This window comes from Rattus rattus, chromosome 9, assembly GCF_011064425.1.
Source record: "Rattus rattus isolate New Zealand chromosome 9, Rrattus_CSIRO_v1, whole genome shotgun sequence".
NCBI lineage: Eukaryota > Metazoa > Chordata > Mammalia > Rodentia > Muridae > Rattus > Rattus rattus.
The window spans coordinates 61,564,841-61,582,074 of record NC_046162.1 but is presented as its reverse complement, the minus strand read 5'-3'; the positions used below and the strand labels follow the sequence as shown (position 1 = coordinate 61,582,074).

The following is a 17,234-nucleotide window of genomic DNA, read 5'->3' as shown; positions in this document are numbered from 1 at the left end:
TACCATGTTGGTGGGAGCAGAGCAGTCACAAAGAGGCTCATAGCCACAAAACGGAATTTTATTCATTCATATTGACCATCTAAGGGCCTAGGGGAGGGCAATCTATACCCAGAACTCATCCTCGGAATTGGGCAGGGCACTGGATTAGGGCCAGCACTCTGGCAGTCCTAGGCCTAGGTTAGCAGCAGCTGGGGCTTGGCCTTCTGCCCCAATCCCCTTCCTGACTGAGCTCTATACAGGACTATTTAGAAAAGAAGGGCAAGCAAAGTGCTTTAAAAGAAAGCAAAATATCCTATTCCTGCTACAAGGGACACAAGGAGGTGGTGGCAGCTGGATGCTATAGGTAAGGCTGCAGTCTTCATCCCTGTGACTTTAGTTTCCAAAGGTCCACACTCTAAGGAGTGGAAGGTACTTCAGACTCCCTATAGAGGTATGCTATGGCCATGCTGAGCTGCCCTGGCAGCAACCCTGGGGGTTTGTGAACAGACATGCAAGACACTGGGCTAGGGCCACAGCCAGGAGGGAAGGCCCAGAGCCCAGGCTTCTGAGCTTGGCCTTTGAACATTGGGATTCCAAAAGAGGGAAGATGATGTCCTTGTTTCTACCTGAGTTGTGCTTGCAGAGATATCTGTACCCTACGGACATGAAGGGAGGCCATACACCTCCTTCCTGGGTCCTATGGACAGGGTACCCACCATACCTTTCCCATCCCTCCCAGGTCCTTGGGCCCAGCTCTGGCCAGGAAAGGGGGGAGGCCAAGAAGGAGGACGACCATGCCTTTCTATGTCTCCCGATGTCCTTATCTTCCATACATCCCAAATACTAGGAAGCTGAAGAAGACTGTGACTCCAACCAAGGAGACAGTGGCAGGTGCTGTGAAGAACTGGCGGTAATTGATACGGAAGTACCAGACCACACCCAAGAGCACCACAAACACCGGCACCATGAGGCTGCCCACGTTGACACCAAGGCTGGATTGCTCAGTGGTTGGGGTCAAGGAGGCTGAGGGGCCAGAAACTGCTGCCCCTGGGGGTGAGCGGTGGCAGTGAATCACGCAGTTGTTGGTAATGTTCAGGGAACTCAGCGTGCGTGCTGGGTCCTGCAGCAGCCGACCCTGGTAGATCAATTTCATCTGGCTCTCTTGTCCAGGGAAGTACTTGCTACAAGGATGAAAAGAAAGACTGGATAAAGAACAAGGCTATAAAGAAAGGCCTGGACCAACAAGCAGGGCATGGAAGATACTGGTGGTCTGTCTATGGAAGTCTCCCATTTCCTCTTTGCAGAGGCCAGCCCTTAAAGTTCTTCATTTGCTCACATATATGCACCAACTTCTTCAGGGAAACCAACACCTGAGGCACAAGTCATGAGCAACTGCCCTCTTTCCAGCCTACTCACCTTTTTAGAGTACCCACAGTGTCCTCTGGCCTGGCCACAGCTAGCTCCTCAGTGTCATTGAGGAACTTGAGCCGAACATTGATGAGGCTAGGGCTGGGAGAGAGGCAGGTGCTATCATCTAATCCCAGCGAAGCTTCCGGGCGGCTGCTCTCCAGGCCTGCTTGTCGCTTAGGCAGGCCTTGGATGTCAAGGAGATGCTCAAGACTGGGCTCCATGTCTCCCCTAGCTCCAGATTCTCCAGTGGTGTCTCCCCCACTGTCACTGGTCTCTTCAGCTTTATCATCACTGCCCCCTGATGGATGGGGGTGTTCAGTCGGCTCTGGAGTACCTTGGTTTACCAGCTGGTCCACATGCCCCAGGTGGAGAACCGATGTGTCACCTGCTGACACGATGGTGCCCAGCAGCTGGTTGTTACTGCTGTCTGCTACATAGGTAGAAAGCCAGGCTAGGACCAAGGCTAGAGTCAGCACCACCACACCTGCCACCACCATCACCTCGTTACCCACACCCTCAATGAGGGTGACATCAGAGAGCTCCATGGCTTGGCTGCTGACCGGGTCCACGCTGCAGGAACAAAGGGGGACAGCATCAGCAGAGTCCCAAGAGTTAGAACCAGGTTTCTAGTTTATTTTGGTTCTGAGGCAGGCTGGGGTTAAAGCAAAGGAAAAAAAGATGGGGTTTTGGTGTTATGTAGGAAGGACAGCCAGCCAATCTCCTAACAGTAGCAGACCCTCAATCTCAAGTTAAAGACTCACCCTTGGCCCCCTGGCCTCTATTGTGAAACTCTAGCTTTCAGATTCTGTGCCCATAAGGAGCATGGGTCACCAGAAAAGCCTCATATAAACTTGTCACCAGCTGATTGCTTTTTCTTTTTCTTTTGTACTTGGCGAATAATGGAGAAAGAGCATTTGCTTCTCTTCAAGACAGGGTTTCTCTGTGTAGCCCCAGCTGTTCTGGAACTACCTGCTCTATAGACAAGGCTAGCTTCAAACTCACTTGCCCCTGAGTACTGGGATCAAAGGCATGTGCCACCACTGCCCAGCTTCCATTTTGCTTCTTTAAGCCTGGAATTTCTCTAGGATTTCTAACACGTGACCAAGCACATATGCACACACCCCCACCCCCAGCAGCCTCAATGGTAGCTTCAGAGAATAAAAAGACTCCTTCATAGGCCTTGTGCAGCCATCCTTGCCAGATTCTCTTTTGATTACATCTCATTCATGGCCATACACTCATTCATGCCCAGATGTCAAGAGCCAAATAAATAAATACACTTTGATCTATCTAGGACAGAATCAGATCACTTCAAATAGACAAATACATTGGGACTATCAGCAGAGATGTTCATCTATTAAACTGTTCTGGCAAATTCTGGGGAGTCACTTAGGGCAGTCACCAGAAACACTACCCTCTTTAGTCTCCATGGGCTTGGCTTACAACTGCAAAACCACTGTTCTGGCATATACTCCAGTTATCCCAGAACTTGGGAAATAAAGGCAGTAGGATACGAGATTCAAGACAAGCCTCCACTACATTGCAAGTTCAAGGCCAGCCTCAGCTACATGAGACAGCTTCAAGAAAACCACTGCCCAAGTAGAAATTATTTGGAAAAATTTCCCAACAGTTCTCACAATCCTTATTTCAGTCTGTCTTGTGATATGAAGGTTCTCCCTCTCTGTGGCTTCTGAGAAAGCGCTGGAGGCTCTCTGCATATTCCTCGGAGTACTTTCTCTTTTCCTTGGAGAATCTACTTTCACAGCTGTCTCTGGGCTAATCCATCTGGTGATTATCATTATCAGACTATTCTCACAGCACCCATAAAGCATCATTATACTTATAACCTGTCCATCTCTTCATTGACTCCTGGAAGATAAGAACTGAAGGTAGTTCTCTTTGAAGCTCTTAATGCAATGCCACAGTAACTGCTCAAGGAATATTTGTGGAACACACCAACATTCAAAGAATTTCCACAGCCTTATTTAACAGATTGGCCCTGGAGTCAGGGAAGCAATTACAGATCACTGTCTAGCCCCTCTTCTAGCTATGCAACTTCCAACAACGTTTTCAAAGCCTCAGCTTTCTCATCAGTAAAGTGGCGTTTAAAATGGTTACCTACCTCATAAGGTTGTTTTGAAGATGACGTGAAATCATCGAAGCAAAAATAATTAACACTGTTCAATAAACAAATGATAGCAATTACGTCTCACTCCCACAACTAAACCCTGATGGTAAGGTTAATGTCAGGAACCGTGATTTACACAAAAGGAAACTGTGGCAAAGACAGATGGAAACGGAGGACACAGGGAACTGCCGTGGGCAGGGGCCAGATAGGACCCTGCATCTGTCTGATCCAAGGCTTCAGCTCTCTCCTCAGTCAGTGGACGACCCCGACCGCACTGTCGGGAGTCGTCTCCGACCGTGCTTTTATCTGAGGTGAAGGCTCGGCGTCTGAGAGGTTCTATTCCCTTGGCAGTGGAGTCCATGGGTCCCCCGAGCCGAGGGGCTTCCGGGTTTCGGACGCAGTGCCTAAGCCCGACTCTCCCGGTCAGTGATGGTTTAGGGTCAGGTGAGGAAGCGGGGGTCCGGGGGTAGGGGTCACAAACCATCCACACCCCTCAAACTTCGGGGCGGGGCAGAGGAGAAGGGGCGGAGCTTGAGGACGCGAGGAGTCATGGGAAATTAAAGGGGGTTTGGATTGTTACTGTGCCTCGATGGGGAAGGAGAGCCTCACCTGACAAAGCCAGGATAAATGTTTTGACTTCGCCAGGGCAGTCTTTGTACTCGTCTTTCCGTAGGGGTCAGGGGAGGGGCTGGCAATTCAGGATTCTGTCCAGGCTCCGATCTCTTCCGGCTTTTCTCGGAAGCTGTTAACATCCGGGACAGGAAGTCCCGCCCCCCCGCCTTGTACTGATGACGCAAAGCTACGTAAGGCGGACTGACGTAAACGTAATCTTTAAATAAAAGGGCCAGGTTGCGCCGCGGCAGGAGGGGCGGAGTCACTGTTGGCGGGATTTCGGAACTCCGGCCGCAAGACCACGCCCACTGGGCGTGGCCTCGGGCCGCCTGGAGGTCAGAGGCGGGGCAAAAAGAGAAGAGGGTGGGGGGGTGCTTGTGGAAGGGGCGTGGTTTCATGCTTAGGAGATTGCCCGGGCAAGCTCTGCTGGTCTACCGGTCGTTAGGTTTCCTTCTTTCCCGCGTGGTTTTTCCTTCCGGCTTGGATCTCGTGCTCCAGAGCTAATGGGATTCATTACTGCTCCGCCAGTACGCACCGGGCTCCAATGTTGGGAGCGGTAAGGTTTGTATTTCTGACTTCTAAGATAGTTGTTACTCGAGGAGACGGGCAAGAATACAATTTAAAGTCTTAAGTACTGGAAGATTTCTGCCCCATACAGCTTTGATAAATAAAGCCGTAAGGCATTTTAGGCAGATACAAATGCAGTGCTCTCTTAAAAAAATGATCTCTTTTTTTTTGTTTGTTTGTTTTTTGTTTCTATGTGTATGTCGTGTGTGGGAGCTTGCAGAAGCCAGAAGAGGGCATTGGATCTCCAAGAGCTAAGGTTACAAGAGGTTGTAAATTGCCAGTCTTGAGTGCTGGGAAGAGAACTCAGGTCTTCTAGAAAGAGTAACAAGTGCTCTTAACCATTGAAACATCTTTCCATCTATCACCCTGGATTAGTTTTTCCAATTTTTTTGTCTGTGATTTCCTATGTAGTAGAGCAGCCGTTCTCAACCTTTTAGTCTAACGACTCTTTCAGAAGTCGCATACTGGGGCTGGAGAGATGGCCCCGGTGATGGAGTAAGTTTCCAAGCTTTACAACAAATCAGATGGCCAGACTCAAACAGCGCAGATTCAGCCATCACCCCTGTAGTAAGGCTATACCATACTAGAAACTAAAGAGCAGTGGGGCTGGAGAGATGGCTCAGCGGTTAAGAGCACTCACTGACTGCCCTTCCTAAGTTCAATTCCCAGCAACCACATGGTGGCTCACAACCTGATGCCCTCTTCTGGTGTGTCTGAAGACAGCTACAGTGTACTCAGATAAATAAAACTTTAAAAAAAACAAGAAGTTGAATATCAGATTTTTATGTTAGTATTCATGAAGGTAGCAAAATTACAGTTGTGAAGTAGCAACAAAAACCTTTACGGTTGGGGGGCACTACAACATGAGGTTGCAGGTTGAGAACCGGTGTAGCGCTGGAGAGATGGCTCAGCGGTTAAGAGCCCTGACTGCTCTTCCAGAGGTCCTGAGTTCAAATCCCGGCAACCACATGGTGGCTCACAACCATCTGTAATGGGACCTGATGCCCTCTTCTGGTGTGTCTGAAGACAGCCGTAGTGTACTATGATAAATAAATAAATAAATAAATAAATAGGGGTTGGGGATTTAGCTCAGCGGTAGAGCGCTTGCCTAGTGAGCGCAAGGCCCTGGGTTCGGTCCCCAGCTCCGGGGGGGGGGGGGGGTTGCTGTGCAGATGTGAGGATTTGAGTTCAATCCTCAGAACCCATGTTTAAATAAATAAATAATTTAAAAAATTTAAAGGGTTGGGGATTTAGCTCAGGGGTAGAGGGCTTGCCTAGCAAGCGCAAGGCCCTGGGTTCGGTCCCCAGCTCCGGAGGGAAAAAAAAAAAAAAAAAAAGAGAACCGGTGTAGTGCCATCTAGGCAGCACCATGAGATTAACTCAGTGTTTTGATAGATCTTAACTTCTTGGTCATTTTATTTATTGATTGCGTATATGTAGATGTGTGCCCTACAACCCAAATGTGGAGGTCAGAGGACAACTTGTGGGACTTGACCCTTACTACCCTGTGGTTCCCAGGGATTGAACCGATGTCATCAGCCTTTGTGGCAACCTCCATACCACCTCACTGGCCCCTCCCTAGTCATTTTTTCATGACGCTGTTGATGTTCTCTTTATCTTTCCTACACTATTGAACCTTGAGACTTAGGTGTTTGTTTGGCAATAGTTCTCCAAGTGGCCCAAGCTGACCTTGAACTCCTGACCCTCCTGTCTGCCTCCTAGGCATTTACCACTGTACTCTGCTTTTTCTCTTTCTGTTTTTTGAGTCAGGATATCATGAAGTTGGCCAGGTTAGCCTTGAACTCTCTCAGACTTAGGAAGACCTTAAACGGTACTGTGCCTGACTCAGTTTTCCGGAGTAGCTGGAATGACTCTGCCAAGGTACCTGGCAGCCTGTGCATGTGTGCACGCATGCGCATTGTATGTGTGCAGGCATATACATATGCAGGCCTCAGGAGTCTTTCTCAATCACGCTCTCCACCATACTTTCTAAGACAATGGCTCTCGCTGACCTTGGAATTAATTAGGCTGCACTAGCTGGCCAGCAAGCCTTAGGGACCCCTTTGCCTTCACTTCTTAGTACGCGTGTGTACACACACACACACACACACACAAACAGCTGTGCCTGGCCCTTTTTTTTTTTTTAAGATTTATTTATTATATATAATTACACTGTAGCTGTCTTCAGACACGCCAGAAGAGGGCACCAGATCTCATTACAGATGATTGTGAGCCACCATGTGGTTGCTGGGACTTGAACTCAGGACCTCTGGAAGAGCAGCCAGTGCTCTTAACAGCTGAGCCATCTCTCCAGCTCTCTGTTTCTTTTAGTATGCTCTCTGCAACTGGAAAAATCTTTGCCGGTTACAAAATCAATAACATATAATCCAGTATATCTTTTCCTGAAGAGAATAAAACCCTTGGAGGCTCCCAGAGACAGAACCATGACCCAAAGAACAAGCATTGGCTGAACCTAGGGCCCCCTACACATATGTAGTTGATGTGTAGCTTGGTCTTCATGTAGATCCCCCAACAAGTGGAGCAGGGGCTGTCCCTGAATCTGTTGCCTGGCTGTGGATCCTGTTCCCCTCACTGGAGTTGCCTTGTCTGGTCTCAGTAGGAAAAGATGCACATAGTCAGTTCTACAGTGACCCAGGGGAGACCTCCCACTTCTCAGAGAAGTGGAGGGGTTTGGAGGAGGAGCCATGTGAGGGGGGATATGGGAGGGCTGACGTTGGCATGTAAAGTGAATAAATAAATTAATGAAAAGAAAAATAGCAACATCTTCAAAGCAAAGCTCCCAACTTAAGACTGGGGGTGGGGCCTTTCCTTCTTAGTGGTTCTCACACCTCCTAACACTGTGACCCCCTTTTTTTTTTTTTTTTTTTTTTTTTTTTGGAGCTGGGGACTGAACCTAGGGCCTTGCGCTTGCTAGGCAAGCGCTCTACCACTGAGCTAAATCCCCAACCCCACACTGTGACCCTTTTTTTTTTTTTCTTTTTCTTTTTTTTTTGAGCTGGGGACCCAACCCAGGGCCTTTGCGCTTGCTAGGGCAAGTGCTCTACCACTGAGCTAAATCTCCAACCCCACACTGCGACCCTTTAACATAGCTCCTCATGTTGTGGTGAGCTCCAACCATAAGAATATTCTCATTGCTACCTCATAATTGTGATTTTGCTACTGTTAGGAACTTGAGTGACTATCAATATCTTGAGTGACTCCTGTGAAAGGGTCCTTTGGGTCCCCAAAGGGGTCATGACCCACTGGTTGAGAGCCACTGTCTTGGACCTTTAGGCTCTGGGGAACTAAAGCAAACCTTCCATCCAGAAACAGGTGGGTTCCTGCTCTGCTGAACCAGGGCAGAGGCTGTCCTGTGCCAATGAAAGGGAATCTGCTCGGACAGAACTCCCTGGAGGAGGGAACTGGACAGAGGCCCCAGGGAGCAGCGGGCCCAGGGCTTCTGATGTGACTGCAGTCTGCTTGGTAATGCCAACTGGTGATTGAGAACCTAGATCCCCAGCAAAAGGTCAAATAAGTCCCTCTGTTCTGTACTGGGATAGCTACTTAAGGCTCGGGTCTGGAGATGGTGCTGGGGGTGGGGGAGGAAGGCTGGTGGTCTGTAACTTTTTTTCTGTCACCAGTACCACCTGTTGAAGGCAGAAAACTTGGAAGCCCCAGAAGGACACAGGGGAGAACAAGAGTGGAGCAATGGGCTCTCCAGTCACACTGAAACCTGACAATGTCCATGCCTTTGTTCTGTGCACACTTATTTATTTGCAATCAGAGAGCTGGCTTGCCTCGAATGCTTCCTCCGAAGGGTGAGCGGTTACACCTTTTTGTCTCCGCATTCAGAAGTAGGAGAGGACAGCTTTCTAGTTTCCTGGGCCCCAGAAGCCCCTCTAGAGTGATTGCCAATTAAGATTCCATGCGACATCGGGCAGGAAGGAGAACACATCATAAATGCCTCCTCAAAGACTACAGCCCCTATCTCAGGCTCACCAAGGTAGTAATTGACTAAGCACAGAGGTAAAGGCAGGCTACCATGGGAGTGGTCACAGACTAAAGTTCTGTAGAGTCATCCAGGCCAGAGAACGGAGGAAACTGTGCCAAGCAGTGTTCACCACTACTGAAAAGAGTTTCCAAGAAGGGTTCAGTTCTGGAAGCGGTAACCGGTTTACCGAGCCTGCACTGCTGGGCCTTTGTATGGAGGAGGTCAGAGGGTACAACAGAATCTTGCCTATATCTTGTTGAGGTTTTTCTTCTCGTTTTGTTTTGAGACAGGGCCTTTTGTAGCCCAGGCTCTTATTGAACTACGGGGTCTACCTCTCAAATGATGTCACATCACCTGTTCTGGAGATTTGGGTTCGTCCGTTTTCTGGTTTGGGATCAAGACGAGGGCCTCACCCACACCAGGCAGGCGCTCCTCACTGAGCTCCATCCCAGGCTCTGCTCAGTTTTCACTCTAGCCGAAGGTTGGGAAGAGCTACTAAAAGGAACTGTCAGAATTGTGACTTTATCAGAGGAGGGGAGGAGAGAGAGGGACTCTGTGACTGGGAGTGGGACAAAGACTGGGGAGGTAAAATGAATAAATAAATTAGTGGGGGAAAAAAAAAGTCATTCCAGCATCCAGGACATGGGTTTCATTGGGAGCTAGAGGTGTGTGGCTCTGTAACAGAACCCTTGCTCGGCACCGTACCAAAGCCTCGGCTTCCATGCCTAGTGCTGAGAGGAAAACAAAACAGCCTTTTCTTGACGTTCTACCCAACGTCTGGATGGAATACACAGGGATCTACGGTGGACCACACAGGGATTCTGGGAAGCAGGATCTTCCCCTGGCCCCCACCCCCAAGTTCTTGCTAGCTTTGTCTTAAAGATTTATTTATTTATTATATATGAGTACATTGTAGCTGTCTTCAGACACACCAGAAGAGGGCAACTGATCCCATTACAGATGGTTGTGAGCCACCATGTGGCTGCTGGGAATTGAACTCAGGACCTCTGGAAGAGTAGTCGGGTGCTCTTAACCGCTGAGCGTCTCTCCAGCCCTCTTGCTAGCTTTGAACTCACAATTCTACTGCCTCAGCCTCCTGAGTACTAGGGTTAGAGGTACGAGCCATCAAGTCCAGCTAAGAGCCTGCCCTATAGAAAAGGCTGAACAGACATACAGGTGGCAAGAAAAACACCGCCCAGGGGATCAGTTGCTTGTAGCTGGGGCGGCTACAGAGGCCATCTACTTAATGGCAATGTGGGTGAAAGGCTTCTTTGGGGGAACAGGCTGAGGAAGATCAGCGGTGGCTTAAGCTGTCAGCGGAGGGACAAGCTACTCCTGGAGGGCATGCAAAGCGCAGAGAGAGCGGGCAGGGCAGTGGTTGGTTTTCAGCCGCTGGGAGAAGGAGTAGGTGCAAGTCCAGGGCTCACTGGATCCGTCCCTCCACACACAGCAGCAGGTAGTCTCTGAGCAGTGGAGGCAGGGGGAGCTGGGTGGCGGCCTGCCGACAGTTGCTGCCCAACTGAGCACGGACAGCCAGGCGGGCTAGGTGCTGCAGCCGTCTTGGCTGGTTTTCCATGCTGAGGGCTGAGCTGTAGAAGGCTTCATGTTCCTAGGCCAGAAGGGAGGGCGGGTCAGGTGATCTACTACCCGTGATTTTGCCCTTCCAGAAGACAGAAGATCATTCAGTGGTAGAGGTTCAGGGTATTTTTTTTTCTTTTTTTTCCGGAGCTGGGGACCGAACCCAGGGCCTTGCGCTTGCTAGGCAAGTGCTCTACCACTGAGCTAAATCCCCAACCCCTTCTTTTTTCTTTTCTTTGTTTGTGTGTGTGTGTGTGTGTGTGTGTGTGTGTGTGTGTGTTTCAGGATAGGACTTCTCTATGTAACAGCGCTAACTGTCTTGGAACTCTCTTTGTAGACTAGGCTGGCCTTGAACTCACAGAGATCTGCCTGCTTCTGCCTTCCAAGTGCTGGGTCAAAAGGTGTGCGCCATCGCATCTGGCTTGAGAAATTTCAGCACATCGCACCCTGCCATAGACCTGATTTCGTTCATGGACTACTCCCACCCCAGACATGCTGGTGGAATTCCCACCAAATCAGAGCTGACTGATTTATGAATGTCAGCAAGGGGCTAGGCAGTATGGGAGATGAGAGATCTGTCTGCACTGCTCCAGACAGGCCAGGAACCCAGGGGTTTCACCCTCTTCTGCTGGGGTCCATCTTCCTCCTCTGAACCTGGTCCTGAAGTTTGAAGGGAAAGGCCTCTGACCTCTCTAGCCCCCAGGTAAAGAACTTAGCCCTTGGAGCGGACATACCTGCCACAGCTCCGGGAGCACAGCCTCCACCCAGGTGTCACAGGATGGGACACATGGATAGGCGTTAAGGAGGACTTCCATGGCCCGTGGAAAGTTGGCACAGTATTTCAGCATCTGGAAAACAAAATAGGAGTTCTGTGTTGCCTTAACTAAGGCAAGCCCAAGGCTGGCTAAAATAAACTGCCACAGACAACCTCATCTTTCTGTGCCTCAGCCTGCCCGGCCCACATACGTTCCAAGGTCCTGACCCCAGTTCCCTTGACTCTTATCTTTGCCCTCTGCCAAAATGGGCATGAACCTCTAGTCACTGAGAGAAGCTTTTGATCTTCTAGACCCTTCCAGTCAGGGCATTTCTAGCCTAGGATCCCCGTTCCGCTTGGCACCTCCTTCCTCCGGTCCTCCCAGCACACCTCAGGGTGAACCGGCTTAGCCCCGTAATCCAGCAGCGCTGCAAAGAGGACCTCGGGCTCCCAGTTGGGGGCGTCCTGTACCGCTTGCAGCGCGCAGTCCATTGGCGTGTGGCCTGCCCCATTGGTGACTCCAGGGCTTGCCCCGTGGCGCAGCAGCAGCTCGGCCAAACCTCCGCAGCCATTAGCACAGGCGTTGTGCAGTGGTGTGTGGCGCTTGCGACCCGCAGCCTGGGGATCAGCCCCAGCTTCCAGGAGCTGTCGCGCGGCAGCCTCGTGCTGCCGGCTGCTGCCTGGCCCCTCTGCTCCAGCGCACGCTGCGTTCAGCGCAGTCTCTCCCTGGCTGGTGCGCTGGGCCACGTCTGCACCGTTCTGCAGGTAGAGGGCCACATGTTGTTCCAGGCCACGAGCTGCAGCCACATGCAGGGGCGTGACTTCACACTCTTGCGATGCCACATTCACAGACGCTCCAGCCTCCAGCAGCAACTTGGCGCACCTACGGACGGAGTGCAAGATTTGGGAGACATCCTGAGGACCCCAAGACCTGCTCTCACTACCCATTACCTTCCCACACCTCTGCTTGGAGGTCTGGCCTGGCGTTCTCCTCTGATCACAGAAACCCCATTACAAACAGCAGAGTTGTGGGGCCAGTTGAAACTGTCAGAAGTATTTTGGATTTTCAGATATAAAAAGTTATGCCTCAAATAGTCTAGTGCGGCAGCCAAGAGCACACATTAATGAGCGTATATGGCAGAATCCGGGGAGTCCACCCTCACCTAAACTGATTTACTTTTTTCCCTATAGACAGGGTTTCTTCAAGTAGCTCTGGCTGTCCTGGATCCCACTCTGTAGAGCAAGCTAGCTTCGAACTCAGAGATCTGCCTGCCTCTGCCTATCCCCCCTGCCCCAAGAGTGCTAAGATTACTCATTTTGTGCTAGGTGTGAAACCTTAAGAGACAAGCTATCACCAAGCTACACCCCTCTTCTGCCAGCCTCAGACACTATGTAGCAGAAAACAACCTTGAACTCCTGATCTTTCTGTCGTTTCTTCCTACTTGCTAGGATTATAGGTGTGTCCCACCACGCCCATGTGATGCCAGTGTTCAAAGCCAAAGCTCCCTGCGTGTTAAGTAACCATGCTACCAACTGAGCTACAACTCCAGCTCCTGGCCTCCTAACAGTTTGATAGGGCAAGATTTGGAAAACTCACTCCTGTGTACACCATGACGCATGGAATGTAAGTGTATTAGAAAAAATAGAGGACTACCCTTCCTGAGCAGGCTCTGTTCACTTGGTCAGGGAAAGCCTTTAGGGACTTCCCTACTCTGCTTTTCCTTAGAGAAAACAAGTGGACTAAATCCACTGTGCTAAATCCCCAACCCCTGGATGCACACATATTACATTCCCCATAAAACCTTTCCAGGCCACGGGCACTTACTGCAAAGACTCGGGAGCTGTGCAGAGGTGCAAGGGGGTCATGCCCTCATCAGACAATACATTAGCCTTGGCACCAAAGGTGAGCAGCAGCCGAACACAGTCAGGATGGGCTTGGGCACAGGCCTCGTGCAAGGCAGCGCGTCTTCCAATTCGGGCATCAAGCTCAGCTCCCTTCAGGATAAGGTGTCGGGCGCAGTCTGTGTAGCCTCTGGCCACAGTGATGGTGAGAGGTGCTGTTTGTTTGGTCTTTGGAGTCAATACCCAGAATCCTGAGAAGAAAAAGCAGCACCGTAGGGACTTCGCATGGGAGAGTGGGGTGGAGCAGTTGTCTGTGACTGACAGTGGGCGTTGGGCTTCCCTAGGTCTAGCTTACTGAGCACACATAGCCAAGCTGTCCCTGTGGTTAGGGGTCCACTCAAATCCTGAATTGGAAGCATGCATTGAAGAGCCTTTTAAAACGCTTTGTCGTACACGCCTTTAATCCCCCCACTCAGGAGGCAGAGACGGGCGGGCCTCTTGAGTTCGAGGCCAGCCTGGTCTACAGAGTGACTTCCAGGACAGTCTACAAAGAGAAACCCTCGGGTTGGGGATTTAGCTCAGTGGTAGAGCGCTTGCCTAGCGTGCGCAAGGCCCTGAGTTCAGTCCCCAGCTCCAAAAAAAAAAAAAAAAAAAAAAAAAACCCTGTCCCAAAAAACAAAAAAACACACACAAAAAAAAAACAAAAAAAAAAACAAACAAAAACCCAAAAACAAACAAAAAGAACCTAAGTTCAATTTCCACTTTGGGGGATGATGGTATTCTTCAGGAAAAAGCCGGAGCAGCCTGGGTAAAGCCACTATGTCATGGCTGCAGGTAAGCAGGACCTGGAGCCTGTAGTGCCTGGCTGTACCGGGTCCTAAAGCTCTTCCATAGGACTCAGAAGGCACAGACCGAAGGGCTGAGGTTGAAGCCATCTCATATCAACTTTTCAAAACAATTTCAATTAAGTATCTAGTCAACTTTGACAAATGTGCTGAGTTGGGATATGTTCGAGAAAATTTATCCGCCTTGTTACTCAAAACAGCAAAGGGTGGGGGCTGGAGAGATGGCTCAGTGGTTAAGAGCACGGACTGCTCTTCCAGGGGTCCTGAGTTCAATTCCCAGCAACCACACAATGGTTCACAACCATCTGTAATGGGATCCGGTGACCTCTTCTGGTGTGTGTATGAAGACAGCTACAGTGTACTTATATATAATAAATAAATAAATCTTTTTTTTTCTCTCTTTTCTTTTTTTCGGAGCTGGGGACCAAACCCAGGGCCTTGCGCTTGCTAGGCAAGCGCTCTACCACTGAACCAAATCCCCAACCCCCAAATAAATAAATCTTTAAAAAAAAAGAAAACATAACAAGCAAGATATCATTTACTTTTAAAAGAAAGGCCAGAATCTCAAATATATATACATATATATATTTTTTTTTCTTTCTTTTTTTTTTCTTTTCTTTTTTTCAGAGCTGGGGACCAAACCCAGGACCTTGTGCTTCCTAGGCAAGCACTCTAACACTGAGCTAAATCCCCAACCCCTCTTTCTTTCTTTTTAAGAGAGAAAACCCAAGTCTACCATTGTATTTGGAGAGCAGCTCTCTAAGTCCAGGTGCCTCTCTTCACTGCTTTCAAGTATTCTATGGTGCTGAACAGGAAGATGTTCCATGAAACAATGTCAGCTTCTAATGCTGCATGTGGCCAGGTATGGAGGCTTCTGGCTGCCACCTGTCACTCAGGAGCAGGAGGTAGAAAGATCCCAAATTCCAGGCCAGTCAGGGTTACAGAGAAATGGGTGCCGTTTCAAAAAACAAAAACAAACACAAACTGACAATAACAAACTGAACGGGACCTGATGGGAGAAGCCCATGACCCCAGTCAGTCAGAAAGATGAGGCAGAAGGATCACAAGCTCAAAATCTCCCTGAGCTATGGTAGGAGTTGAATGCTAGCCTGGGTAACTTGGCAAGACCCTGTCTCAAAATTTAAAAAGCAAGTCAGCTGTGGTTTGAAGCACAGTGGCAAGGACAGTGCTCCTTAGCGTCCAGATTAGAGTTCAATCCTAGGGGTTGGGGATTTAGCTCAGTGGTAGAGCGCTTGCCTAGCAAGCGCAAGGCCCTAAGTTCGGTCCCCAGCTCTGGAAAAAAAAAAAAGAGTTCAATCCTATTGTCCCAAAATAGAACTGGGCTGGTGGGGTGGCTCAGCGGGAGGGGCTTGGTGTTTTCCCCCTACAACACCATTCTCTAACCCCCAAAGTCAGTAAGGGTAAGGAAAAATTGCATATGGATTTCTTCTTCTTTTCTTTTTTTTTTTTTTTTATTCTTTTCTTTTTTTTTAGAGCTGGGGACTGAACCCAGAGCCTTGTGCTTGCTAGGCAAGCGCTCTACCACTGAGCTAAATCCCCAACCCCGCGTATGGATTTAATAACAATTCTTTCCTATTGCAGAAAACTATAGGAGAAACATGGATATATCTATATGTGTTTTCACATAAGTAATATGGCCCATACAATTGTCAACCAAAACCAAAGTTCCCAATCTGTGTATGCGTCATATAAGAATATAACTTTAGCTGGGTGGTGGTAACGCACACCTTGGGTTGTAGCACTTAGGCGGCAGAGGCAGGCAGATCTCTGTGAGTTGGAAGCCAGCCTGGTCTACAGCGTGAGTTCCAAGACAGCCAGGACTACACAGAGAAACCTTGTCTCGAAAAACAAACAAACAAATAACAGCAACAACAACAACAACAAAAAACCCAAAAAACCAAAAGCAAAGAAATTTTGGAGGCTGGGCATGGTGGCTCACACCCTTAATCCCAACATTAAGGAGGCAGAGGCAGGTGGATCTCTGAGTTTGAGGAAAACCATAGTTGGCCTCAACTATTTAGGAAGGAGCTAGTATGGGTGACTATGAGGGGCGGTCCATCCTAGGACATTAAGGAGAAGTGGGGGTGTGGATTCTTCTTCCCTTCCCAACCCCCATTCCTGTCCCTCCTCTTCCCTCCTAGGTGGGGCTCCCTACCCTGTTCCGCTGACCAGGCCAGCTGGTTGTTCACAGTCTCCACAATCATGTTGGCAGCTTCTTCGTCTTGGAACAGGATTTGGACTTGCTGTAGGTCCCCAGAGAACAGGGCATTGTGGACAGCTGGGTCTCTGCAGGAGCGGCGAGGCCTAATGAGCCGGGCTTGGGGACTAGGGAGGTACCTGTGGCTTCGGCACTGATGGGCAGCAGCCCTCCTCCGGTCCTCCCACTCCAGCCACTCTCTCTGTAGGCGGAGGGCACGCCGTGTGGAGGATGTGAAAGGGAAGCTCTCCCCTGCCATGAAGGGTCCAGCGGCCTGGGCGGTGCCACCTAGGCGGAGGATTCTTCCTTGCCCCAGCTAGCACCTTGCTCTGGGGAGCCACCCTGCCCCCCTCCTGGTAAGCTGGAGAAGCAGCTGAGGCTATAAATAGACCCCTCACTGCATTGGTAAACAGTTTGCCTAGAGTCATGATCTTAAGGCAGAAGATACTGGGCCAGCCCCTGACCCTGCTGGTACCTTCCATTAGTCAGCAGGGCCTCAGCCAAGGTCACTCCTGGATCCCACTTCTTTGGCGTCTTCTAGTGGAAGCAGTTGACCCTGAGATGGGTGGGCAGGACAGGGCAGAGGAAGGACCGACCAGGGCCCTGCAACCACTGAAGCAGTGGCTGGTGAAGTGGGCAGAAGCCCAGGTTGACCCACAGACTTCAGTTGGGCGTTGGGGGCGTTCCTAGAAGCCAAACCACTCTTCCTGAACTTGAACAGCACCCACTGCACCCATGCCCCACGCTTTCTAGAATTTAAATCACGCAGACCCATCTCCGCTCAGATGACCAGTCGGTGACGCGAGAGAAGACAGGTTTGGTTGGCAACGCTAAGTATTTCAGTTCAACATCTGAGATGGTCTTATTGTGTAGACTTACAGAGCGTAAGGAGTTCTGTTGTTGTTATTGCTGCTGCTGTGTTTGTTCTTTTGAGGCAAGGTTTCTCTGTGTAGCCCTGGCTGTCCTGAGACTAGCTCTGTAGACCAGGCTGGTCTTGAACTCTGAGAATGCTTCCCCTTGCCTCGGGGCAAGAATTAAAGGCGTGTACCACCACAGCCAGGTGAAACTTAAATCATAAAAGGTAAAACTGACCCAAGGTCATATAGCTTGTGGGGATGTGCCAGGGACTCTAGTTGGTCACAATTTAGATAAGGCATTTTGATCCTACAGGATACTGCTAAGTGGGGAAGACGGTTGATGAAGCCTCTTCTGTCCCTTTATGCCCAAGCAGGACATGGTCTCTACCTTGTGACTAGTTTTTTTTTTTCTCCCTGGTTTCTAAGGGGACTCACGTGCCTGACTGTGGGTGT

At 49.8% G+C, this 17,234-nt stretch overlaps 2 protein-coding genes across 4 annotated transcripts; both read right to left on the bottom strand.

Annotated features, from left to right (window-relative positions):
• Window positions 1-37: 37 nt before the first annotated feature.
• Window positions 38-4,297, bottom strand: Tmub2 (transmembrane and ubiquitin like domain containing 2). 3 transcript variants are annotated; one of them, XM_032911853.1, is made up of 4 exons: window positions 4,127-4,239; window positions 3,512-3,566; window positions 1,396-1,959; window positions 38-1,160 (listed from the first exon to the last, which is right to left on the bottom strand). In XM_032911853.1, the coding sequence occupies exons 2-4, from the start codon at window positions 3,544-3,546 to the stop codon at window positions 800-802; spliced, it is 960 nt and encodes a 319-aa protein (XP_032767744.1). In that variant the 5' UTR covers window positions 3,547-3,566; window positions 4,127-4,239; the 3' UTR covers window positions 38-799. The 3 variants fall into 3 exon arrangements, with proteins under 3 accessions (XP_032767744.1, XP_032767743.1, XP_032767745.1); XM_032911852.1 differs by lacking the exon at window positions 3,512-3,566 and having other exon boundaries at window positions 4,127-4,297; XM_032911854.1 differs by lacking the exon at window positions 4,127-4,239 and having other exon boundaries at window positions 3,512-4,120.
• Window positions 4,298-10,074: 5,777 nt separating this feature from the next.
• Window positions 10,075-16,183, bottom strand: Asb16 (ankyrin repeat and SOCS box containing 16). Its single transcript, XM_032914131.1, has 5 exons — window positions 15,883-16,183; window positions 12,845-13,112; window positions 11,410-11,902; window positions 11,000-11,113; window positions 10,075-10,296 (listed from the first exon to the last, which is right to left on the bottom strand). The coding sequence occupies exons 1-5, from the start codon at window positions 16,181-16,183 to the stop codon at window positions 10,111-10,113; spliced, it is 1,362 nt and encodes a 453-aa protein (XP_032770022.1). The 3' UTR covers window positions 10,075-10,110.
• Window positions 16,184-17,234: the final 1,051 nt, after the last annotated feature.

Coding starts and splice junctions, on each gene's coding strand:
- Asb16 (XM_032914131.1), bottom strand. CDS start 16,183: ATGGCAGGGGAGAGCTTCCCTTTCACATCCTCCACACGGCGTGCCCTC. Junction 11,903..12,844: donor ACAGCTCCCGAGTCTTTGCA/GTAAGTGCCCGT, acceptor CTCCGTCCGTAG/GTGCGCCAAGTTGCTGCTGG. Junction 10,297..10,999: donor TGCTCCCGGAGCTGTGGCAG/GTATGTCCGCTC, acceptor CTTCTGGCCTAG/GAACATGAAGCCTTCTACAG.
- Tmub2 (XM_032911852.1), bottom strand. CDS start 4,269: ATGTTAACAGCTTCCGAGAAAAGCCGGAAGAGATCGGAGCCTGGACAG. Junction 1,960..4,126: donor ATTTATCCTGGCTTTGTCAG/GTGAGGCTCTCC, acceptor TTGTTCCTGCAG/CGTGGACCCGGTCAGCAGCC. Junction 1,161..1,395: donor ACTGTGGGTACTCTAAAAAG/GTGAGTAGGCTG, acceptor TCATCCTTGTAG/CAAGTACTTCCCTGGACAAG.